The sequence below is a fragment of the Microplitis mediator genome, chromosome 1 (genome assembly GCF_029852145.1).
Source record: "Microplitis mediator isolate UGA2020A chromosome 1, iyMicMedi2.1, whole genome shotgun sequence".
Classification (NCBI taxonomy): Eukaryota; Metazoa; Arthropoda; class Insecta; order Hymenoptera; family Braconidae; genus Microplitis; species Microplitis mediator.
In genome coordinates, this window is record NC_079969.1 from 28719778 (window position 1) to 28744523 (window position 24746).

The 24746-nt window shown below is 36.1% G+C and overlaps 1 protein-coding gene across 4 annotated transcripts in view; it reads left to right on the forward strand.

The window, feature by feature from the left end:
• Positions 1-22733, forward strand: part of LOC130676392 (protein groucho-like) — a 63258-nt gene extending 40525 nt beyond the window's left edge. For all 4 annotated transcript variants that reach the window (XM_057482547.1, XM_057482556.1, XM_057482577.1 and 1 more), the window contains 6 exons: positions 2655-2925; positions 4514-4536; positions 17593-17718; positions 17812-18353; positions 18456-19335; positions 20462-22733. In XM_057482547.1, coding sequence (XP_057338530.1) covers positions 2655-2925; positions 4514-4536; positions 17593-17718; positions 17812-18353; positions 18456-19335; positions 20462-20569 — 1950 coding nt within the window. In that variant the 3' untranslated portion in view covers positions 20570-22733. The remainder of the gene's footprint in view (positions 1-2654; positions 2926-4513; positions 4537-17592; positions 17719-17811; positions 18354-18455; positions 19336-20461) is intronic.
• The last annotated feature ends 2013 nt before the right edge of the window (positions 22734-24746 follow it).

Genomic DNA, 24746 nt, shown 5'->3' on the forward strand with positions numbered 1-24746 from the left:
GCGCTCGAGCGCCAACTAATCAGCATTCCTCTCTCGCCCGCCCCGGAAAATAGGCATTGGAGTTCCAAGGGAGGAAATAACCCTCGAGGGATCCACAAAACAGAGGGATAAATTTTGAATTCACACAAGCGACAATGTCCTCATCTTCCTCATTGTCTTCTTCCTATTCCTCTTTGTCTTCATCTTCATCTTCCTGCTTGCTCTCGTCTTCCTCGTCGGCTTTGCCGTTACAAAGTCAAGTAGTCTACGTGCTGGCAAATCCTTACACACAAGAAGTCTTCTCAAAGTTATCGAGCGTCTTTGTCCAACTCACAGCTTCCTATCTCTTATCAACCCCTTGCACTGCTACACATTGGCTCCAAGACCAGAGGATTCCTTATACTCCACCGCAAGTCTCACGGGATTTAACGCCCCTGCTTAACCATAACCGACTCACTCGTGTGTCATTTCACTAAAAACTTTTAAATTTCATTCAGACTAATATCATTATTTTATTTCAAGGAAATTAGAAACCGAAAATTTGTCTGACCGCCACCATGAATATTTTGGAGTATCAAAAAGAGTTTGGCAACTTATTAAACAGCCATACACTCTTCAGTTTGATAATAAACCTTTTTTATTTAAATCTCTCTCATTAGCCAGGTTTTCCTGCTAAACTTTTTCATCTCCATCCGGCCGAGTCAGCTCGTGCGGCCAAAAACTGCTGATCCGTGATACCCGAGACCGGATTCGCGTGATGATCCTCACTCTGCTCTGGTTAAGTTATCATCTTGGCTGAAGCTCTTGCAGTCTTCAGCAAGGATTATGACCCAGAATAAAACACTCAGCTGAGTCTTAAATTTTTGCTGAAATAAAAATACGACAGTCCAGCAAATAAACCAACGATACAACCTTGCAAAAAAAAAAGTTGACTATTTGCCGAGCGAAAGTTTTAGCGGTTAGATATACACACATATATCTATATATAAAGTAGTTGTTAAAGTGTTAGATGCAATTTAACGTCACGAAATGTATGTTTCACTTCTCAGCCATCCGTGTCGTACTAACGTCTGGCTTATTATATCGTTAAGCCATTTAATTATCTCAGCAAACTACTTGCCGTAATAGTCGAGTACTCATACCCAAAGCCATCTACCGAACAGCATTTTCCCGTGCTAGTTCTGGCTCTCATCGTGCTGAAATACCAACACCAGCTCACAACTCATGTGCTAACCTGGCTCTATCTAACACACACCCGCACCCACACCCACCCACCAGACCAACAAACTACTACACTAGCTCTACTCTGTTGTTGGTTTGCCTCTGGTTCAACCAACCCCAATCCGTTCTAACGAGTGTACATGAAGCCCCAGAGCTCTCAAGTAATTCCACCCCCTTTTATACTACTCTCTACCCTCTTTAACTCCCAAATCCCTCAGCCTCAGCCTCAGCTTTACCCTCAGCTTGCTTTTTCTCTCACTCCTACTTAACTTCTGCTCCTGCCAACTCCAACTAAATGTACATATACATATATATACATATATATATATTAATACAACAAGAACAACAAAACTGTTGAAACAGTTTACGGTTTGTCTGTCGCCACTTTGGAGCCGCTCTTTCTCACCTATTCCATTTTATTCCAGACTCACTCGATCATTAATTATCATTAATTTATTTAAAAAAAAAAAATATCATATTGAACCAACAAATAAATCATGAATACTCAAACGACTTAAAATGTAAATAATTACAGTGACTGCAAATATTTATTGAGTATTTTTAATCTCCTTTTAATGAATAATCAATCAGAAAATGTGGCTCACAAGAACGGAATTTGCACAAGTGATTTTTTTTCATTAAAATAAAAATTCGTTCTGTAAACAGCAGTTGGTAAAAAGTAATAAAACACGGCTCGGACAGGAGTTGGCTAAAAAAAATTGTTGTAAAAAAATGTTTTGAGAAAAAAGTACTGTTTCAACATGAGTATTAAAATAGTAAAGTACAGTCAAAAGAACTCAAGCCAAAGTCCACGTGAATCGTTGAATTACTCATTCTCTCTCTATATTACTTTTTTATTTATTTATTTTTATTTACTTTCTTTCTCCTTTTTTTTTTTACGTGAACCAGTGAATTTATTTATTCATCAGTAACGACAGTGAGCGCACGTTCGACAAACAGAGCGAGCTAACGAAGCCCTGGGACTCAATGTAACGCACGGACATCAACCCTCTGACTACTAAATCTCTCTATTCTATCTTTTATTCCACATATATATAAATATATATATTTTTATCGCTTCCATTTGCCGCATCGTCATTTCCACTCTTTAAAAATCCAATATTTTATAGAATTACGTGCTTTTTGAGGGTGAACGTTATTATCCAATTGATTCAACGGATAGATATCATTTTACCCTTGTCAGCAATTTTAATCTCGGATTTTTTTCTCTCCACTCCCCATTCTTCACTCACTCCCAACATATTAATATCATATAATAATTCATGTTACTGATAAAACGTCATATTTAAACCGTGCCAACATTTATCATCGCTGGATTATAAAACAATATTGACAATTATGTCATTATCATTTGCGATTAATCAACGGCAAACAAACGGTTCAATTAAATACATTAATAATAATATAAATGATTTTTTTTTTTTAATTTTCAGCAACAGAGGCCCGACTTGCCGAGGCTGCTGCAACAAATGCACGCCCAGCAAATGCCACCGGGTGCCGCGATGGGTCCACACCCTGGAATGCCGGGATTACCGGGCCTGGGACCTGGCGGTCTCCAAGTTCCTACCTCAGCATCAGCGGCACTTCTAGGCCTAGGATTGCCACCTGGTGGATCTGCACCTGGAGGTGGCAATGCTCATCTGTCGATGCTCACTAAGCCTGATCTCCATCGCGGCCAGTCTGAAGATTTGAAGCCCAACGGCGGTATGTATTTTAATTATTTATTCAAAGTGATTAATTTATTGGAGCTTCGGCGTTTTAATAAATTTGAGTTTAGTTTAAAGTCAAGAGAGTGGAATGAAAAAATATATAGATAGCGACTTGATATCTTTAAAGAATAAAGTGAAGTAGGTCTCTGCTCTGATAGAGGTTTTTCTGCAACGTCGGCACGTCCCCATCGATTTTGATCCTCAAGTAGTGGTAGCTATTGAGTTTGTATACCCGAAGATGATGAGAATGGGGCCAGGTTGTTCGTAGCATGTTTACTTGTCGTCCTCATCCAGAAGCACCTTCTTGTCCAATATCCGACCCTCGTCAGACTATTTTTATTTTTTTCCTCTTTATTTTTATCCGAATCTTTTATTTTTACACCTCAATCCAAACATCCCAGGCTTTTGCCACTAAAAAAAAATAATTCCCAGCAGATCCGCTTAAAAAATAGGTCTCAATAACCCAAAGGAGCCAGATCCAGAATCATCACGAGCATTACGTGTTAGAACTCAATTTTGAAGGAATGCTGACAAAGCTGTGGGTTTCCTGAGCTCTCCCTCCAGTTCTCAACACTCTCCTTGTCTAGTCTACACCCTTTAAACTCGGTGGTACTTGTACTTCTGCTTCTACTTCTGGTTCTGCTTCTGCTTCTGCTACTGCTACTGGTTCTGCTCCTACAACTACGACTATATCCAAGTGAGTTGGGTTGGCTTTCTGCCTTGAGCAAGAGAGGACTCACTGAGCTTCTCTTAACACAAGAGTACTTTCAACAACGTCCCCTTACGTTACATTTTCTGTCCTCGACTTCACATCCACTATCGCCACAACGACAACTTCATCTTATGCATACACACCCACATCTACTGTTACTTGTCATCTTCTTTATATCAAGTTGTCGCCTCAATTGGATTCTCAACGACCCTCCTTCTATTCTTATACACTCTCCAGTTTTCGCTCAAAGACTTATAAACTATTCTGATATTTATGAACCTTTATATTTTTATCCACTAAAATTTTTCATTCAATTTTCCCATGACAGAGAATAATATTTTGACCGCTTTAAATTTTTTTAAAAATAATAAATCCAAATAATTGGTTCTGACATTCCCGACTTATCTAGACGTACTTGTGCTGGTACTATTTTTTATTTATCTCTGGTATTTTATATTTTGTCAAAGGGTATATAAGACGATGCGAGTGCTTGCTAGCAGAAACGTAAGCGAGTCAGGGAGAAAGAGATTCTGGATCTCGGAGGAAGGAATTCGTTGTATTGAGGGAAAGAGCAAAGAGCCCCGGGGCTATTCGGGTGCTGGTTCTTCTCTCAAGTTGAGTAAATTCCTCTAGACTCGTGTAAGCATCCAAGTATTTCGTCGAGTCGAATTACAGCTGACTCTGGCCTTCCGGCCACTCGATTTATTCGATAAAGGCATCGTGCTTGGCATCGATGGCCCTTTAATAACGTCCTTATGGCTTTGCCTTTTATACTAAACCACCGATAACCGACGTCCTGAGCTCCCTATCCGACATCCATTAGTTTTATTTTACTTTATATATTTATTTATTTGGCCTTTTTTTGTTCCAGGTCTCAATTCCGAGGAAAGACATGTAAGTTTATATTCAAATCTTTCTTATTAAATTTCAAAATTTTATTTTCTATCCTGGAATTTAATTGTTCGTTCTGTTGTCGGAAATTTAGAGTCCGGGTTACACGATAACTAACCTAGACGATGATACAGGAGTTAACAATTAAAGTGAAACGGCTTGGATACTACATGCACACATGCACACATATTTCATACATGAGACTGATAATAATGACGATTTTAAGTCAAGTAGTTTGAGTACAAAGTTGAGAGAAAAAGAGAGATAAATTTTGACGGGAGTTGTAATTAAGCTCTGACATAATTATCCCAAGCTTCGATTTTTCCTCGATCTAAATCCTGATTTTTGAATTTGACCCTCAGAGTCTCACGCCAATTGTATTTTTTTTTTTACCAAAAATTGTTATTCTCGCACATTTTAACTAAAACATGTAAATAAATTGCGTATCTGTAAAAATTTTTAAATTTAGGGGAAGGGGGGGCAAAACGGGATACTTAACGAAAAATTTAGTTTTTAGGGACATAAATATCGTAAATTGGCTTCATTTTGATTCTATTTGAAATAAATGTAACGAATTTTAGACTGCCATCAGAAAAAAAATTTTTATTTTCTGCGGGCAAAATGGGATACCCCAAAAAAAAGTAAATTTTTTTTTTTTTTTTTCCAAGTGAATAAAATAGATGTAATAATGTCTTTCTAAATTGATGTAAGTAATAAAATTTAATCTCAACATATTTTTAAAGAAGTTTTTCCTTGTTATTTCTTTTCAAAATTTGAAATTAGCGCCAATATTATACTTTTCGCAAAAAATATAAAAATGTTTTTTTTTAACTTTTAATAGTGTAAAATAATACTAGATGTCATTTTTCACCATTTTCGAAAGTTTTTCGAGAAAAAAAAAATTTTGACGCAATTTTGAGAGTATCCCATTTTGCCGGCCTATCCCGTTTTGCCCCCCCCTTCCCCTATAAAAAAAGTCATTTTGTTAAAAAAAAAAAACTGTAAAAAAAATAAACATTTTTAAAAAAGGTGGAATATAAATTGTTTTGTTAACATTTGCCTGAGGGCGTTTGCGGATAAAAAAAAAGGCGGAGGGACTATAAAAATAATTAATATAAAATAGTGAATGTATGAGATGAGAGAGAGAGAGAGAGTATACAGTATTAAATTTAGCTTTGTGATAAAGATTAGATGTCGCTGGAGCGAAATGTACTTAAAATTTTTTAGTGTGCATAATGTGTGCCTGGGGGTGGAGCTCTGATATAAAAGCTAGCGGCGGACGAAAAAAGTTTTTATAAAAAAAGTGGGCGGCAAAAGCCTCGCAAAAGCTAAATGAGAGCTAGAGGATTGGAGGTAAAATAAAAAACGCTTCGACGTACGTTTATTAAAAGCACTTTCTGAAAACGTTAACGCGCTTACACGACGACCCACTTTGATGCTGGATCCAGTCGCGTTATCAGTAGCAGGGAAACTTCACTCGCATGTCTGAACCGTCCAATCTATTTTGCTTTTTCACTGTCTGCTTTAATTACCTCCAATTACTATATATATTTTCATTAAGCAAACTTTTAAAAACAATTTTGAACTTTAATTATCTCAAGACCTCTCTGCTCTAGAGTTTAAAATGTCATCTGGTCTAATTACCGGCAGATTATTTATTTCGACTACTTATTGTTAATTAACGGGAGTAATTCATTAAATGATTAATAATTGGTGTTTTTAATTAGACCCACTCTTATTCGAGTTGATATTTAATTCAGTTGATAATATGCACTAGTTGGTACACGTGTAAGTTGTATAGATTCCGGAGCGATTGACACAAATACACGGGTTATTACTGTGCTATTACCCGCACATGTACAACTACCATTACTGCTAATACTACTACTAATAGTGTAACATTGCGAAGCATAATTAGCGCCCATTTAATACCTGCAATTATTACAGATTGATAAGCGCTGACTGGCTCGTGCAATATCGATTACACTTACGGTGATAGGCGTTAATGGCTTTTACGTCAATAGATATACGTTATTTACTTTCATCTAATTAATATTATATCAAATTCTCTACATACCTCAAGTAATTATCCTCATTAATTTTATACTTCATTCAAAAATTCTAATTTATTTTCATAAAAAAAAAAAACACTTTTCTTCATAAACTTTTTTTCGCGGGCAATAGAGAAAAATTAACCCATTAATTAGTCTATTAAATTTTATTAGAAATAAAACTTCTAGTCGCACGCATTCTGACAGCAAACAGAAGGTCCGAAGTTCGATTCCCGCGCTCGGTTTTTTTTGCCATTTATTTTTTTTAAATTTGAAATGACTTTCCCGCCAAAAAATAAAAAACAGTAATTATGTAATTAAAAATAATAACGAATTATTATGTAGTTATGTGTATTAACAGCAACAACCCATTAATTAGTCTATTAAATTTTATTAGAAATAAAACTTCTAGTCGCACGCATTCTGCCAGCGAACAGAAGGTCCGAAGTTCGATTCCCGCTCTCGGTTTTTTTTGCCATTTATTATTTTTTAAATTTTAAATGACTTTCCCGCCAAAAAATAAAAAACAATAATTATGTAATTAAAAATAATAGCGAATTATTATGTAGTTATGTGTATTAACAGCAACAACCCATTAATTAGTCTATTAAATTTTATTAGAAATAAAACTTCTAGTCGCACGTATTCTGACAGCAAACAGAAGGTCCGAAGTTCGATTCCCGCGCTCGGTTTTTTTTGCCATTTATTTTTTTTTAAATTTGAAATGACTTTCCCGCCAAAAAATAAAAACCAGTAATTATGTAATTAAAAATAATAGCAAATTATTATGTAGTTATGTGTATTAACAGCGACTGTAGTCCGACCCTGTGAAATTGAAATATTAATGGTAATAGCCGAGACAGGCAGACAGGCTTGAAGCTTGCCGTAGACATATAATGCATCATATAACGTTACTATCTATTTCACGATCCCTCGTCGTGTCTTACAATAAACGGGCATATCCACTGCGTGACCTCTCGAGTACACTTCCATTATACTATAACCCGTAACTACCTCTATCACTATCACTATCACTAGCTATAGCTCTAGTTCTAGTTCTAGTTCTAGCTCTAGCATCATCACTAATACCAATACCAAAGCTCCCCTACCAGCAACACAAACTATAAACTACACCCGCAACGGCGACGTACATCGAAAATTTAATAACCTTATATACAACTCCCTTTATATCATGACACGATCAACTCATTCATGAATCATCATGTGTCACTAAAACTTTTTTTTTTATTCAAAGCATTGATTTTTTTTTATTATTATTTGCTGCTGTTATTGTTCTTAACATTTTAATGGCAGAATTTACTATCGACGTTTAATTCAAAGTCTTGTAAAAAGACATTGTGCATATGTATATGTGTATATGTGTGTATGTAAAATAAAATATTTAAATTAACGAATGCGGTGAAAAAATTAAAATTGAATAGGGAAATAAATTCATATTAAATTATCTCAACAAAAATATTTATTATTAAAAAATGGAGGTGTGTTAAAAAGTAATAAAGTAATTAAGGAATTAAAAATGTACTCTGGAAGTAAATTAAATTTTCGCAGAGCAAATAAACGTGTAAAAGTCGGTACGTTTTTAGAAGGGTTAAAAAATAAATAGAAGGGAATGCAAAGTGAAATGATGCAAGAGGTCGCTCGAAAAGAGATTAAAAAAAAAGTTCACGGGTGACAGACAAAGGAAAAAGCAGAGAGTGAAGATAAAAAAAAAAATAATCCGTCGACGTGGAAGCGTAATTTATTTTAATTAAAGTGGCTTGCATTATGTAAACGGGGGCTAGTCTGGATGACAAGCCTGAAAGGGTTGAAAGAGTGCAGAGATCGTGGTACCTGACACTACCCAACCCCTTTTAAATATATATATACTTGCTATGTATATATGTTTGAAAGTATCTGGGATCTTGGTGTAGCCCTGGAGCGACGCCGGTAGCTCCGAACAGACTAATTCACCCGTCATCCAACTACTACCCTCGGCCCTCAATACCGTGCCCTTAACCCTACTCTCAGACTCTGGATCCCCTTTGGCGTCGCGACGCTCCACCCCCAGGTCTGAGCGTGGCTGTAAAGCCATCGAATGGAACTAAATAGAATATAGTGAAGTGGAATCAAGAGAAGTGAAGAGAAGAGAGGAGAGTAAAGCAGATTTTAGTAGACCGTAGGGTAGCAGGGCTCGTCGGCACTCTCGATCCTGCTTTACCGACACCTCTGATCTCGTTAGGCGCATTAATTAATTTACAAGATGGCGGCGAGCGAGAGAAGAGAAGAGTAGAGTGGATAGGAGTAGAGTCGAGAGCCAGAGACACGCAGGAAGCAGAGTAGAGCCAGGGTTGAGTCGGGGTTGAGTTGGTTGGGTGGTTTTGACTGAAGAGAGCTGGTATGAAGCTAGAATTGAATGAGAGTTTGCTGGGTTGCGCTCCTATCCCGGCAGAGTGAGTAGTTAAGGCGAGGAGTAATTGCGCAGTCACTCGCACAACATTCCACTTCTACTTCACCCCACTTATTATTCCTACATCCATCCTACCCGAGATCCGAGATCCGGGATCCCCAAGTTAAGAGGGGATGCTCTTTCATCACTCGAGATACTTGATAATTTTAAAACTCGGCAATTACGCGAGATTAATAAGACCGTCTTCTTTCGTCCGAGGGTATAAACTTATCAACTTGTCATTTTTTAACGGTTTGTTTTCCAGAAAACTTTAAACCCCGAGGGTTAAGATGATAAGATTACTGACGATTAATTAATTAAAAACATCTTCCGGCTAATGCCGCTCACTCGCTCATTTTTTAAATCTTTTATTCTCACTCCGACTCGGCTTACCGTCAGCTCGAGACTCCCATTAGACCCAGATTTTTATTTAATTAAATAACTTTATCGCTCTATTTATATTTATCAAGTAAAAATAAATAAATAATTTAAAAATAAACTTCGCGCTCTGATATCTCAATCATAACTATTTAAGCCGGGGAACTTTTATCTCAGCGAAATGTAATAAAAAAATGCTTTTATTTTTTTCTCATCTCGGGTTTTATTTTATCGCCGTCCAGCGCAATGCGTCGCACTGAAAAAAAACGTAATAATAGTAAATGAATAAACTAACGAGTAGTAAAAACAAAACTAATAACAGTAACAAAGGTAACAAGAAGTGTCAGAGAGAGTGGACAAAATAAAAAAAATAAAAAAAATAAAATAATAATAATATAAATGAAACAGAGCTCTGTGGGGTGAAGTGCCAACACAAATGCTTGTCACATTCTCGCTCGCGTACTCGCGTGTTAACTCTACTGGCATATACCTATATTATTTTCCTGTTAAACTTTTACCACTACACACTATATATATTTATATATAACGTAGGTAGACATAAATCTACATTAATATCTATATACTCGTTCCATGTTAGCGCGCGTTTGCGGACATAATCGCAGACTTTAACGACACGGCACTTTATTACGCTCGACTAAACTTTTTAATAATTTTCCCGTCAGTAATTAGTCTGTAAATTAATGCGCCAAGGCATAAATGTAAGAGTTTAATGGCCTTTTATTAAACTTTATTTTTAACTCGACTTATTTCTTATTATTGTTATTTTTATTATTTTAAATGGCCTCCAATCTCCCGATTAAATCACAATATTTAGTACAATAATATTCTCATTTTCCCTCCCCTCTTCTCGTCCCGGTTATCGCGATCTCGGTAGACTTAGCAAGACGGTATTTGCGGCGTCGACAAAGTTTTTAAATAAAAATAACAGAGATGGAGAAAGGAGATAAAGATGAGGATGAGGATGAGGATGGAGATGGAGACGGATTATATATTTTTTGTCCGATGTCTCGGAATCGGTGGAAGGACGTTGTAATTGGCCGAGAGATTTAACGAGACGCTGGAGTAGTCCATCGTCCTTGGCGACGAGGGGCCAGAGGAAGGATTTTATGCCCGGAATTATCGCTGGATCTCGTTATAATCACTTCCCACTTAACACTCTGTATATATTTCCCTTTTATTTATATTCATCCCCATTTTACTTTTTTTATTACTCGAGCTGCACTTTAGTTACGGAATTATACCATAGAAATATTCAGCTTGGAAATCTCCGTCACTATTTTTTTCCGTCGCGAATCCACTTGAATTGTTCCCTATCTAATTTGTTGATTTGAATATTAGTTTGTTTTAAAAATCCTCGGAAAAATTACAAGTTCATTAAGTGGCTCGAGTGTTACTGCAATAGAGCATAAATTTGTCCGATAGCTCGCAAGACTTTAATATATATTTTGAAATTAAAAAGCTCTTAAACTCTCCTTTCTCTGGAGCCCAGACTAAAGTCTCCACCCAGTAAATTTTTCTCCAGCTATTTGATCTTACCCGCGGCAACGTTCGTGTTAACTCGACTTTTTTCTCATTGTGTAATGACCTTAGGAGCGGAGCCAGCTCGACTTTGCGAAACCATTCGTTAAACTCAACACTTTTTCTTTGTTTCTCATCGCCCTTTTTCCTCACCAGCTCAACTCTTTTCGGTTTCTCTTGAGAACCAGCCACGCGAGAATCCACCTCAGGGGCATTGTTGCCGACTTTTTTCGCCTCCATTCACCAGAGACGCCAGCGAGTCCAAATAAACCAAAGAGAGAAATAGACTGAGTTAAGTCTTCTTGCAGCCAGTGCAGTATACAGTGCAAAGGATCCAGATCACGAGCTTTTCAATTACCGCCAGCATCTATTTCTGCCCCAGCTCCTTTCCCTCTGACTTTTACTCTGCTCCAGTGCTCTCTTTCTGCCTTTGCCAATACTTTGCTGCTCATTCGAATGAAAGGCTTCCAGAAATTTCCGATCAACTTCCATTTTCTCTCCAATTGTTTTATTGCTTTATACCTCACTCCTCTGCGGTTCGTCTTATAAACGATATTTAATTGATAGTCATTTATAAAACCGTTTCCAATATTTTTATATTTTTATCATTATTCAAATTTCATTTATTTCTAAATTTATTCATTTAAACTCAATATTTCCAACCCGTAATTAAATATCCAATTATAGGGGAAGGCGGGGCAAAAGGGGGTACCCCCAAAGTTTGATAAAAAAAAATTTGATATTTTAAATGGTTTTTAAACATTTCAAAATCACTTCTGAAAATATAATTAAGCGTTACTTTGAATTTTTTTTGGTAAACTTTTTCAAAAATCAATTGTCAGTTGAAAAATATTAATGACGTTTGTTTTATGATAAAAACTATTAAAAATTTTTTTTTCTTCTTTTGTATCCAATAAACATGTAAAATATAATTTTTCTTCATGTAAATTACTTACAGAAAAATTCAACTTTTCAAATTCGTTTAAAATCCAGAATTTTTTTTTTTTACCTTTTTTAGGGGGTACCCCACTTTGCCCGCAGAAATGAAAAATTTTTTTTTTCAACGATCACTGAAAATTTCTTCAATTTACTTCGAATATCATTAAAAAAAAATATTTAGCGTATTTGAGTCCTCGAAAACTTGGTATTTCCTTAAGTACCCTCTTTTTCCCCTCCTTCCCCTATTTCAAATTTCCAAAAATAATCAATTACCCGAACTGCAAATATTTAAAGTTGAAAAAATAAAATAAAAAATATTTACATCATCAATAATGCTATTGGTTTAAAATTTTTTTTATTTTTTCCAATACAACAAGTAATCGGAAAATAGCCGTGGAAATAGTAAACGCTGACAATATTATCGACTGGAATGTAATACCGGTGGAGAGCAGTCGGGTGCTGCAACTAGTGCCTCTTTCCAATAGCATTTTCACCCCTAACCTTTAAAACCCGCGAGCGCCCACTCTTTCGGCCTCCGCCCAGCTGCATTCGTTTTGCGGTTATACCGCGATAATAATAACAATAATAACAATGTCGATAACCCGGGTTAAAGTGTCGGTGCTTGCTCTCTACCCAGTACAGGGCGCGCTGTTGCATAAAATTGTAAAACCCCTTCGCTACTACTACGACTACTACTACTACTACTACTACTACTACTACTACTACTACTACTGCTACTACTGCTCCTGGCAGTGCTACTGCTACTACTCTTGCAACCGAGATAGCTGCAAACAGAGCCGAGTTAATTTAAAAATGCAAATTCCACCGCAGAGAGAACTCGTTCAAGCTGCCCGGGGATGAACAGCGAGGGTTAAAGGGAGATTGCGGCTCTGAAAAAAATTTAACTCAAAAAAATATATATAATATTCCTGAATAAGAGACAGTATTTATGAGTAGTTGAATAAATTTTCGCCGTCAAAAATGTTTATTTTATTTTTTATATATATTTTTTGTCTTTTGCCACGGGTACACCGTTGTGGCAGTTGATAGACCCGGAGCCTTGCACTGCATTGAGCCTTTTTACACACACACACACACACACACATGCACACATGCACCATAACATTTAGCTCCCTCGAGAACATTTCTTTTTCATGGCTCGTAATTTTTTTTCCACCGGTTCTCTTTCTCTGTCTGCTGCTGCCGAACGACACGTTTTAAATCAGAGAGTAACTCACTATTTATTTATTTTTTTACAACCCATTTCACATTCCATTCCCAAATAAATAAAATTCCAAACAATAAACTAAAAATCCTCTTGTCTGATGTTTATAAAATAAAAATAATAATTACTCGGCGCAATGAATCACTAAACTGACGGAATAAAACTCATCAGCTCGTGACCTTTTACATAATCTAGGGCATCAGACGAACCCTAAGATATAAATCATCACCGCCTTCGGAATTTACCGGCACTTGATAAAATTGGAAGCTATAATTATTTATTTCCAATCAAATTACTCGCGGATTTACGTATTCCAGCAATAAAAGATACATAGCATCGACTCGACTTGAGCTGACGAATCATTTATCAGACAAGTTTTATCAACCACTGCCGTGTCAGAGCTCCCCCACTCGGCTGGAATATTATCGTGCTTACTAACCGCGGCATAAAGACTTTATGTAGTAGACTGATATAAAACATAATAGAGCAGACACTAGACTGTAGATCCAAAGTAAAGAGCAGGTCTTTGCACAGTAAAGAACCATCAAGATCGATCAATAAATTCAAGATGTAGTCAAGGATGTAGAGAATGTGAATATAGCTCTGCTGGAGAATGACTTGGTCCGCAAGTTGGCATCCAGTCTATTGGGTTTTGAGCAGGAGCAAGAGGAATAAGCTTTTCGAGGGATAAATTTGATAGTATTGGTTAGATTTCTAAGGAAGGGGTAGCGGTTTAAGTCATGCTATGAACCCACGAGTGTGGTAAGTGAGCCAACACTGACTAGCAATGGCTGGCTCCTTCACAATCACCCTGACAATTTCACCCACACAACTGCTTACAAGTATTACGTCTTACGTCTTACGTCTTACGTCTTAGGTCCCAGGTCTTAGCTCTTAGCTCTTACTTCCTTCCACTCTATAGACACCCTCGAAACCTTAGCGACTCTTATCTTCTCGACTACTTCTCAACCCCAGTTGTTTCCTTATTCCTCACTCCAGGTTTCACCCTACAGTCTCTTCCTTATAACAGGTTACGAGCCCGTGTGTTCGTAGATGCCGCAAAACCCCAGCTGCTTTACAAGATTGCATCCAGTGGATCTCAACCGACGGACGGACGGACGGACGGATTAATAAATAAATAAATGATTATTTGCGTGAAGGGAATTTCGTGATGGTTGGAAATAAAATATATACAGAGAGTATACGGGTTCTCTGGGATTATTTATTGAAAAAGATAGGTGAATTATTACAACAAGTATTGGCGGTGGATAGACATCTCAAAACTCGTTTTTGTGTACGATGGCCCCCCGGAGATAAATCCGATGTAGTATATCTGTTGGACGCGCTGAAACAGATGTATTCTCAGCCGGAAAATATACGTTTATAGTGGAATATACCAGGGAATATATATAAAGACGAGAGTACTGTGTGCTGAGCTTTTTATTTCGTTTGCCACGAAAGAGTGTACGGCGTTCCCTTGAGACTCGGATTGAGAAAAAGAATGAAAGTGTACAGCAGAAGGGTAAAGTCTGGAAAAGGAAACTAAAGAGGATAAAGTAACACTGACACTGGCAATGCCACTCGTACTCGTAGTAGTATTGATGCTGGTTCAGATGCTGCTGCTGCTGCTGGGTTTTTATTTTATTTTTTATCTTCCTCGCTCATCTTTTTCTCTGTTGGGCACAATCCAAATATGGTTGTCCTCATCGCCCGGTTTTTCTCATCACATCTCTTTCTTTTCTCGTTAAACCACGTACTCACGGAAATGTTCTATTCCATACCGGCACTGAGCTGCTCTTCTGCTCTTATTCCGAGAGTTTACTGCGTCGCAGATTCCCTAGATAAATGGAAAAACGCTATTACCCACTAGCTAGACGCTGCCACGTCTTAGTTATCATTTTTTTACTTTGTTTAGCTTTTTTCTTTGCCTTTCTGATTAATCCTATCTTATATTGCTACCACCTCAACTTACTTGTTTTACAATTGAGACATTTATTATTTTATTTTTTCCTTTATTTTATGTGTACCTGAAGATCGGAACGTTTTTTGCAGAGCGAAAAAAAAAATTAAAATGAAAAATAAAAAATCCACTTGATCGAAATTTCTGAAATGTTTCGAATAGGCGCTAGTATGTTGGTCGAAAATTGTAGCCACCCCCAATCACCCCTCAAGTCACTCTCAAGCTGTAAAATTTCGTAAATTTTTTCATTTTCATTGTGCGAAAAACGTTTCGATCTTCAGGTAGATTACTTTATGAGTTAATCCTTGGAATTAGATTGAGTGATAAATATTCTGTAGGTTCCCGAGTCGAAATTTAGAGCCCATTTAGAGCCTTTTAAAGTCGGACCTATTTCGGACTTGGAGGCTCTAAATAGAGTCTGTTTCTATGTTAAATTAGGTCCGATTTTGGTCCCTGAGGTGCTACAAATTTCCGTTTTCGGCACTTGCGGGCTCAATCTAGGACCTGATGAAAATTAAAATTAGGTCCGATTTAGGGCCTGTAAGCCCTGGTTTATTGTAATAATCATCATCATAAATTATTCAATTATAATGAATCCAAATTTATTACGGGACTAATATTGTCGGACTTGAAGGTTCAAAATCGGACCTCTCAGTGAATGTTAGGACCTCCGGGTTCAAAGTCGGAGCTACAGAACTACAGGGCTCTAAATCGGATCTATTTAGGGCTATAAGGACCTATATAGGCTCTAAATTTCGACTCGGGTTATTTAAAATTGGATTTTGTTTTTATTTAATTAAATTTAGATCCTAAAAAAAAAATAAAAAGTAAATTATAGTCAATTAGCAAACTAATTTTAAAGCAACACAAAATTAACCCATTGGACGGCCTAAAAAAGCGATATTAATCCACTAAAAGTGCAGTAACTCAGGGCTTAAGCCGTAAAGTTGGTAACCGAGTAATCTCCCTAACAGGATCTACTCGAAAACCACCAGGATTTCTTTCTTATTTCTTCTTCTTCTTCTTCTGGTTCTTCTTAATTTTATTTCACCCTCGGAAGTTAACGACGACAAGCGAGGGAGCAAAGTAAGAGTAGGCCTCGGAAAATAAATAAAGATAGAGCGTTGAGTCGACAAGAAGTGGCAGCAGCAGTGCCGGAAATCACTGGGGATTCCTACGAGTCGACGAGGGTAATGGTCCGTACGGGTGATTCTAAAAGGTTCGAGGGGAGTACCGAGTCTAGGGTACGAGTCAAGACCGAGGAAACGGAAGCTCGAAGCTACGAACTCCGGCACAGCCGAGTCGCTCTGGATAGAGGATGGAGGTCTCAGTAATTGAGAAGAGGAGATTTACTCGGCAGACTTCTCGGATGCCGCGAATCGGGCGATTAGGTTTAAAAGAAGACCGGGGCTTAAGGAGGTTAAAATTATTTCATTTAATAAAACGGGGAATGAGTTTTATCGGTGGAACGGGTCCAAGATTTTTGCTTCTGGGAGATAAAAAGTTTTAGACGAGGGATTGGACGTGAAAATTGTTCTCGATGCACGAACGATAAATATTTTACTGTATATCTATATGTGAATGTGGGTATAGATTGCTGGGGAGGAGAGTTTCAGAGGAAGCCCAGGATAGAGAAGAGAAAATTCATTTCGCAGCATCCCCTCGGGGATGTTCGGGTGAACGACACGATTGAGAGATAGAGGGCTTGTGTTTGCCAAAGTTCTGGACCGGAGGGATTATTCTTCATCTACCAACTTATATTCCTTTTTAATAGCTCAAATATATATATATTTATATTAAACCTTTAGTTGCTTGCAGTAGTATGTGTGTTGTAGAATTAATTGGCGCATTGATTTTTAAAAACGTTGAGGAAACTGATAGAAGTGAATGTCCGGAAAAAGCTCGGAAATGGCTGAATAACGTTGATTTGGTAAAAGATTGTTGGCAGAGTGTTAAAGTTATATTTTATGTATGTAATAAATATGTATGTATGTAGAAGGCAAAGAGAGAACGAGAGAGTGCTGACACGAAAAGAATGTTATTCTGTAGTAAGAGCTGTTGTAGTAGTAGTTGGCAGTTGTCAAGGGTCTTTTCGATCCCGCTCCCTGGGGATTGAGTGAGAGATAAATTCGAAGGAAACACTTCCATCTGTTAAGCCGTTACTCCGCAGCATCTTGTCGGATAAGAGCCACCAGGACGAGAGAAATAGAGGCATAAGTAATTTTAAATCCCGCGAGAAGTTCCACAGTCGTTATGCTGACTGAGGGCTTTTAAAAGTGGCAAACTTTTTAAAAAGATGAGTTAGTCTCCCTTTGTTGGATTTACCATTCTATCAAAATTTAACATTCCTCGGTGAATACCAGCAAACTAGAGCGATGAAACGGAAATGTCGGGACGAAAATCGGATTAGTGGATAGTTCTCGTTGTTGTTGTTGTTGTTGTTATTTATTTCTAGCCCTTATAAAAAATTTATCTGATGGCTGCAAAGGGTAATGTTGTTAATTGCTGGTTTTGTTTTCAGAGAAATTCAATATCTCCAGCGGAACGTGAAAAATACAGCAGACCGAGGAGTACACCAGATCCCGGCCATCATGATCACATGCACATTAAAAAAATGAAGAAAGAACAAGACAAAGATATTGGACATGTAAGTTTTTTAAGAGACAGTAAAAGTTTTTGGTGAAAAATTACTCTGGAGAATTGATGGGATCAATAAAATAAAAAAATTGAATTTTTTCAGCAAAGCGACGGTGAAAAAAGCGACCAGGACTTGGTAGTGGACGACGCGAGTGAAGGAGCGGCGAGTCCACCGGCAAATGGAACCTCGTCACCGCGAGAAAACGGAATCGACAAAATGGGACCCTCGGTGGGTTTGATGAGCAGTCAAATGAAGAAGGAAATACCGCCGCAGTCGCCAAAGAGCGGAACTAGCAGCAACGCGAGCACTCCCTCGGCTAAAAAGATGGAGGAGCGCGAGAAACCTACTACACCGATATCGAAACCTGTGACACCGACCTCAGCGGGTGGCAGCAGTTCGGGCTCGGGCGGTCTCAAACCCAGTGGTTCAAACAAACCTCTGGTATCAGCATCAGCTGTCGGTCCTTACCCTTCACATTACCCACCGCCTCACCATCCGCCAGCTGGACCGCACGTTGAAATGCTCGGATACCCACCGGGTGCACTCAATGGATACCCGACGAGACCTCCTCTTCAGCAGCTTTATGATCCCCATGGTGCTATGAGAGCGCCACTAGGTCCAATTGGAGTTCCTGGCGGCAAACCGTAAGTGTTTCATTTAATTTGCTAATGGCCAGGTCACTTGGCCTCGCGTTATTTTGTCATTTTATTTACAATTATTTTATTTATTTAATTTTTCCTTTACAGAGCTTACAGTTTCCACGTTTCGAGTGAGGGTCAAATGCAACCGGTGCCCTTTCCGCCCGATGCGTTAATAGGACCAGGGATTCCACGTCACGCACGGCAAATAAACACTCTCACTCACGGCGAGGTTGTGTGCGCGGTGACAATCTCCAACCCCACCAAGTACGTCTACACCGGAGGCAAGGGTTGCGTTAAAGTCTGGGACATTAGCCAGGGTGGCAGCGGTAGCGCTAAACCTGTTTCCCAACTCGACTGTCTCCAACGCGACAACTACATCAGATCAGTAAAACTTCTGCCCGACGGCCGAACGCTCATCGTCGGTGGCGAAGCTAGTAACCTCAGTATCTGGGACTTGGCGAGTCCGACACCTAGAATAAAGGCCGAGTTGACGTCCGCAGCACCTGCTTGCTACGCTCTCGCAATATCCCCCGACTCCAAAGTCTGCTTCAGCTGCTGCAGCGACGGCAACATCGCCGTCTGGGATCTGCATAACCAGTCTCTCGTCAGACAGTTCCAAGGACACACAGACGGTGCCTCCTGCATAGACATCTCCGCAGACGGGTCCAAACTCTGGACCGGTGGTCTCGACAACACCGTAAGATCTTGGGACCTCAGAGAGGGCAGGCAGCTCCAGCAGCACGACTTTACCTCCCAGATATTCTCCCTGGGCTACTGTCCCACCGGCGAGTGGCTCGCCGTCGGCATGGAAAACTCAAACGTCGAGGTCCTCCACGCAAACAAACCCGACAAGTACCAATTACACTTACACGAGTCTTGTGTCCTGTCGCTGAGATTTGCCTCCTGCGGCAAGTGGTTCGTCTCCACCGGCAAAGACAATCTACTGAACGCGTGGCGTACGCCTTATGGTGCCTCCATATTCCAGGTCAGTCATCTCATCATCATCTGGATTAGGGTGTTTCAAAAAAGTCGACTTTTGTTATTTCTTCAAATGGCCAGCAAATTCTTTCAGAGAATGCCAAAATAAGGACCTCGTCAAAGTAAGAGTTCTTAATTTGAAGATTTACAGGTCGCGGATCGTAATTTTCTATTTTCCGTTTAAATAACATGGGAAAAAAGAATTTTTATTTTTTTATTTTTCTAGCTCGGCATTCGCACCTCATATAAATCAGTTTATAGCATATTTTTGTAAAGAATTTAACGCTCTACAAAAAAGATCTCTTATCATTTTTTGATAAATCCATCCATTCGAAAGTTATTGGAGCTGGAAGTCAAATTTATAATAAATTTCCCGATCTTTTTACTTTTTCAGCAAAACTATCAGACTTATCGAGAAATATTGTAAGATCTTTTTTATAGACAATTTTATTCCCTACAAATTATTTTCAATGAAGTTTTTTGAAATTCTGTATTGTTTTCTAGTTATTTTCATTTTAATACCAAGCTCGTAAAAATAATAGTCTTCTAATCTATTCTGAGAACTTAACATAAAAATGAAAATAACTAGAAAAAATGCTGAATTTCAAAAAATTTCATTGAAAATAATTTGTAGGGAATAAAATTGTCTATAAAAAAGATCTTACAATATTTCTCGATAAGTCTGATAGTTTTGCTGAAAAAGTAAAAAGATCGGGAAATTTATTATAAATTTGACTTCCAGCTCCAATAACTTTCGAATGGATGGATTTATCAAAAAATGATAAGAGATCTTTTTTGTAGAGCGTTAAATTCTCTACAAAAATATGCTATAAACTGATTTATATGAGGTGCGAATGCCGAGCTAGAAAAATAAAAAAATAAAAATTCTTTTTTCCCATGTTATTTAAACGGAAAATAGAAAATTACGATCCGCGACCTGTAAATCTTCAAATTAAGAACTCTTACTTTGACGAGGTCCTTATTTTGGCATTCTCTGAAAGAATTTGCTGGCCATTTGAAGAAATAACAAAAGTCGACTTTTTTGAAACACCCTAATCTGCATCCATTATTTATCCAAGTTGATACTTCTTACAATTATTTACTGATAATTTTTTTTTCTTTTATGATTACAGTCTAAGGAATCATCATCAGTATTAAGCTGCGATATATCCACAGATGACAAGTATATTGTCACCGGATCAGGAGACAAAAAGGCAACCGTATATGAAGTGATATACTAAAATAAATATTGTTAATATACCTTCGATACGCTTGTTATATTTATAGACTTTAGTTATTATTTATAATAATAATAATAATACTAATAATAATAATAATAATAATAATAAAGGATCTACATTGATATACTATAATAATAATAGCGGGTAAATAAACTCCCAAAGTGATAAATATGCTCGGTATCTATTTTAAAGTAGACCAATTAAGGTCAGAGACACATTTAACCCGTGAGGTTTTTTTTCTGACTCAATAATTATCACCCCCACCTTTACTTCAGTCTCTCTATTTAAATCCGAGCAGTTTATTTTATTGATGAAAGCATAAATCGACAACACGAATCACCGTTATTTATAAATATATTGATGAATAATTAAAACAGTGGGATAATCGTGATAACGCCCGATGTAATATATAGAATTTTAACCAAGTGAGATTGTAAGGGCACATAATTATTAAAATCAGATTTAAATAAATAGTTGTCTATTAGAAGTAAATAAATATAAGTGAGGAGTTGAGTAAATTAACGACACGTGTATTATATTATAAATACTTACAATCATAAGATTAATGTGACGATTTGTTTATAATTACACATATATATAAAATAAATATATATATTTAAAGTAGAATCATATTATGGATAAATTATAAATATAAATTTTCTTACTAATTCGATTATATAAATTTAATAAATTTTAGTAAAGGCCTAATTTTATTGCTCGGTTTTAGACAAAAAAAAATGATTACTAGAATTGTGGCTGATTAATAAAATATATAAAATTTTACTTATAAATATTTTTCTCGCTTTTTTTATTTTAAAAAAATTTAAGTTTTTGTTTTTAATTCGAAAATCCAAACGATCCAAAACTCGGCATTTTTAAAAATCGCCAGGAAAAAATAAATTTAAGTCAAAGTAAATTTAAAAAATTCTGATTTTTTAAAAAATTTCCATGTCTTAGAAAAAATTAATTATGATCTAAATCTATTTTAATTTACTGATCAATTTAGATCTTAAATTTTTTTTTCCTCAATTTTGCTAATGGACTAATTTTTTTTGACCATAAATGGGTCAAAAAAATTACAGGGACATGATTTTGAATGTAAATCCAACATTCAACCCTACAATAGGATGGGCCGAAAATCCGCTTTTTTTTAATTTTCATTATTAATACCAAAAATATTATTCCTCGTACAAAAAAAAAATTTTTCGGAAATAAAAAAAAATTTTAGGTCGATCTAAGGCTCGCCAAATCCCGCTTGTTAGAAGTTGTTTAAAATTTTTTTTCTAACATATTTTGATCGGAAATTTAATTCTCTACAAAAAAGGTCCTATAATAAAATTACGTAAAGTTGATAGTTACTCAGATAATTGCAATTTTGCTCTAAAAGATGAAATTTTTCAAGGTAAAAAATAAATTTTATCATATAAATTTCATAGGAAATTCAATTTTCTACAAAACAGACCTAATAAAAATTTATTAAAAGTTGATAGTTACAAAGATAATAGCAATTCTTGGTGAAAACTACCAAATAACGAGAAATGTGACATAAAACTAAACATAAAACTGCCAGTTTCTGAATAACTATAAATTTCAAGTTTTTACCAGAAGACCAATTTTGTAAGAAATTTGATTTTCCATGAAATTTATATGATAAAATTCATATTTTACCCTGAAAAAGTGATAATATCTTGAAAAATTATATTTTTTAGAACAAAATTGCAATTATCTCAGTAGAGAATTAAATTTCCGATCAAAATAAGTTGGAAAATTTTTTAAACAACTTCTAACTTTAACGGGATTTGGCGAGCCGAAGATATCGACCCAAAATTTTTTTTGTTTTTCGAAAAATTTTTTTTTTGTACAAAGAAAAATATTTTTGGTATTAATAATGAAAATTAAAAAAAAGCGTATTTTCGGCCCACCCTACCCTACAATGACTAAAATCCATCATTGAAAAAAAAATAAAAATGCCCGAGTTTAGGAAAATGTTCAAAATTTTTTTTTCAAGTAACAAAGAAACAAAAAAAATAAAAAATAAAAACAAATAGTTCCCCGAGGCCTCTACAAGGTACATATAGATGATGCAAAGCGCGTGATACAAAAAAAATATATATAATACCGTATATTTATATTTTGTTACAGGAATAAATAAAAAAAAATAAAAGAAATAATAATTTGCAGTTGTTTATAATTATTAATTATTACCAATCAATTAAAATAATCGTAATGTCTATTGTCTATGCTTATATATATTTTATCAAAGCATTTATATGAAGACATGTGAAATTGTTTGTTAATAATTTGAATAAAACGACTGCTACTCTAATAACTATTTAAAATAATAGACCAATAGAAACAACGATACCTCAACAAGACTCAATAGTTTTTATTATGGCTGCAAATCAACTGTACAAATGGGATATTCTTTTACAGCTTTTAAATCTATTTCTTTTTAAAGTAAACAAACGATAAAACGTCTATGTAAATTTATTAATAAATAATTAAATAAAATATAATATATAGTATCACTGGGCTCGCATCGTCCTAATGACTAATTATTTATATTTAATTGCTCATTAAGTTTTTTTTCAAACAACTCAAAAATCCAGCAACGAAAGTTTATAAATTTAAAAAATAAATATGACAACTGTATATTTTTTAGTAATAGAAAACATGATTTTGTTGGGCTTAAGTTAACGGTTAAGTGTTTATAAGTTTTAAATGTATTATTAATTGATCTGTTGGATGCAAAGAGATTCAATACTCAGTGTTGTCGCACACAATTATTATTATTATTTATTTATATTTTCTGGCTCTGTCAATTTATTATTATTTTAAACGCAAGTGTAAATTATTGAGGAGATTTTTTTTAGGGTATTTACATAAATGTAATAAAGATTTATTTGTATTTTATAATAATGGATGAAAAAAAAAATGATTTTTATTTCTCAAGGAATATTAAAAATAGAAAAAGTGATAAACTTATAATAAAAAATTTATTAAAATATATTGTCGTCTTATTTTATTTACTTGCTCCCTATCTCTATATATATAAGATTTTTGTTTTTATTAATATGAAAAATTCTTATGGCGTAAGTGGATTTTCGGTAGAAAAGTAAATTTTGGATGCCTTCACGGAAAAAACAGAATACGTAGTAGTGGCTACTCTCTGGGATAGTACTGGAGTACTTTCTGTAAAAAAAAAAATTCAGGCAGTACTGCATGCTTTTGAGACTTTATTCACTACTGTCTGGGATAGTACTCAATACTATACAGATAAAAGTATCGAAAAATTGCTGTTATATTTTTTGTACAGGGGGTCGTCTTGAACGCGCCTGAGCAGTACGTACGTATGTAAATATCTGTAACTTTTGAACGGATGAACCGATTTTGATCGTCAAGGTGACATTCGACGCGGCTTGTCAATATCTTGAAGCTGTTAAAAAAATTGAGCTCGATCAGTAGGGTGGGTTCGGAGATATTCAAAAAACAAAATTTTTTCAAAAATGTTTTTTTTGATAGCTTGTAATATGCTCGATGAATCGATTCCAAAATCTAGTCAGCTCTGAAACTTTCAAGTTGACGGAAAATTGCCTTGAATTTTCTCAGAAACCTGCCTTCGAATTGCGGCTTTTGACTGGCGCGAATTTTCTCAGTAAGTTGGCGGTAACTTGTAGCCAAAAATTGCAAAAGCTAGAGTTGTCGGCAACTTGTTGTCAAGTTGGTCGCAAACTAATGAATACCACCTTTTCGACGAGCGATTCGTGCTATCAGGGTTGGCCACGCAATTTCATCTATTATCTATTACCAAATTTTGATATTCTATGTCTCTTATCTTTTGATGGTAGTAGGATGCCCGTTAACGATTGCGGCCCTTCGGATGATGAATTTGAACCCTTTTCTGAAAATCCATAAATCTCTCTCTATCCAACGACTTCCTACATTACCTGCATTCACTTCCCTCTTGACTGCCTTAAATTTCCTTACTACCAACTCGTTTCGACTTCACTCGCCAACAGATGTCGCAACCCATCGCTCTAAACTCGACCGCAGAGAGAGCAGCTTTATCCCCTAATCCCAGCACTTTACAGCTAATAAATATAAACAAGCATTTACTTAATCCATCAACAATCAACAACCAGCTTAAACCAACAAAACCCACCGAAAATTTAGTATT